Consider the following 2,228-nt stretch of genomic DNA (forward strand, 5'->3'; position numbering starts at 1 on the left):
TGGAACCAGGGATTGAACTCAGGCCCTTGCACTTGATCCACTGAGCCATCTCCCTGGCCCCTTTTCAGATTTTTGGATGTTTGCATATACATGAAATATCTCAGAGATGGGATACAAGTCTAAACATGAAATTACTTTTTAAATGTTTTTATTGGTATATATTTGCAATATAAATTGTATTCATCTTGGACAATTGGTATATAAGCATACTGAATCTTTTCTATTTATCATATTCTATGCAATACACATAATCTGAATGAGATTTTATTCATTCTTACATTGTGACAGTAGCCCATATCATAATGTCTTACATATCATTTTCCACTGTGGCATCATTTGGTCCTCAGAAAGTTTTGGATTTTGGAGCATTTTCATTTGTGGATTTTGTTTTAGTCTGGTGATGGAATCCAGGGACCTCTCAAGTGCTGGGCATGTACTTTATCACAAAATTACATCCTTAGCCCAGACTGCAGAGTTTTGGGACAGGGATGCTCAACCTGATAGAAGTGAAACTTACAGGAATTTGTTCCTTTAATACTAACTTCCAAAGCAAGTTACCTGCTCATCTATAATTCCTTTTGTAATTATCAGTATTTAATTAGGTTTGGCTATTATATGAAATAATATATATTTTTTCTATGTTTCTTTCTCTTTCACAGCTACTTCTGAGTGGAGGAGCAGACAATAAATTGTACTCTTACAGATACTCACCTACCACTTCACATGTGGGGGCTTGAAAATGAATAATAATTTAATTATGTAGACTCCATAAATAAAATTGGTACAGAAGATTATTTATATAGATGTAGAAAGTACCCTTTTAAAGCTTACATAATATTTTCACCCTTTATAATGGCTACCATTGCTATCTTTGTCTTCTTTGTGTTTATAAAACATGGTATGTGATCTGCATTCTCTATCTTATACAAACTCTTGAAACTAAACTTCAGTTGTACAATTTCTCTTTAAAGGTATAAAGTTTGAGTCGGACATGGTAGCACACACCTATAATCCCAGCTACTAAGGAGGCTGAGGCAGGAGAATCACAAATTCAAGGGTAGCTTGAGCAATTTTATGAGAACCTGTCTCAAAATTTTGAAAAAGCATATACGGGCCCTCAGTTCAACCTTTGAAACTCAAAAAAAAAAACAACTTTATTTAGCTATTTTAAATGAAATGCTTCATATTAAGGATAGGTCAGATCTTTAGAAAATGTACACAAATTTCATGACAATTAGAAATCTTTCACCTTTTCTCAAATAAGAATAAATTCTTTAAATAAAGCTTGTCTTAAACAGCCTACACTTTTTTAAACAGCATTTATATTTATGCCTATGTTGTAAACAAAAATAAAGTATCTTTTAAAATGTGACTTCCATCTTTTTTTTTTTTTTTTCCTCCTTTCCTTTTTTTGCAGGACTAGGGATTAAAATCAGGACCTTGTGCTTGCCAGGCAAGCGCTTATTCTACTGAGCTATCTCCCCAGCCCTGTGACTTCCATCTTTAGTGGGCCCATATTCCTGAAGCAGAGTTCTTATATCTTTATATGGAAAGTAACTTTGGTCTTATCATGGTACTGTATTTCAAAGGATGCTCCTGTCACAGAAGTCTGGGAAACATCTACGTCTGATTGCATTTGACAACTAAAATAACAGTGCATTGGGCCAGTTAGAATTTTAGTTCTCTGGTATGTAGAAGCCAGAGGAAATACATGCCTGGAACAGGGAACTTTTTTTCCTCCCTGTCTTTTTGAGACCGGGTTTCACTATGCAGTTCAGGTTGGCTTTGAATTTGCAGAGATCTTCCCTGCTTTAGCCTCTTGAGTGCTGGGATTATAGTTGTACAGTTGTGTACCACCATATCCAACTTTTTTCTGCATTTTTAAGGATCCAGGCTCCCTTTAGTGGTCCTCATTTTCACATAATGAAGAGCTCCAGTTATCAAATCATTTCTTAAAATGGAAATGCCAAAAAAATGAATGAGTAGCTAAAATCACAAAGTCCTTGTTTTTCTCATTTTGTGCTGACTAGTATAAATGTCATCACATCTCTAGTGTCTGCACTATAGTCTTTGTCAGAGAACAAAGATGAATTCATTGTTTCTTTTTTTTGTTGTTGTTGTTTTCTTTTTGAGATAGGGTCACTGCAATTCAGGCTGACCTTGAGTTCACTTTGTAGCTCAGGCTGGTCTCAAACTCAATGATCCTCCTGCCACAGCCTCCCGAGTGC

At 35.3% G+C, this 2,228-nt stretch overlaps 1 protein-coding gene across 1 annotated transcript in view; it reads left to right on the forward strand.

The window, feature by feature from the left end:
• Wdr12 (WD repeat domain 12) overlaps positions 1–1,152 on the forward strand; it is a 29,793-nt gene extending 28,641 nt beyond the window's left edge. Inside the window, exon 10 of the mRNA XM_004626736.3 lies at positions 660–1,152. Within this exon, the coding sequence (XP_004626793.1) occupies positions 660–737 (78 nt within the window). The 3' untranslated portion in view covers positions 738–1,152. The remainder of the gene's footprint in view (positions 1–659) is intronic.
• Positions 1,153–2,228: the final 1,076 nt, after the last annotated feature.

This window comes from Octodon degus, unplaced genomic scaffold (genome assembly GCF_000260255.1).
Source record: "Octodon degus isolate 3935 unplaced genomic scaffold, OctDeg1.0 scaffold00016, whole genome shotgun sequence".
Classification (NCBI taxonomy): Eukaryota; Metazoa; Chordata; class Mammalia; order Rodentia; family Octodontidae; genus Octodon; species Octodon degus.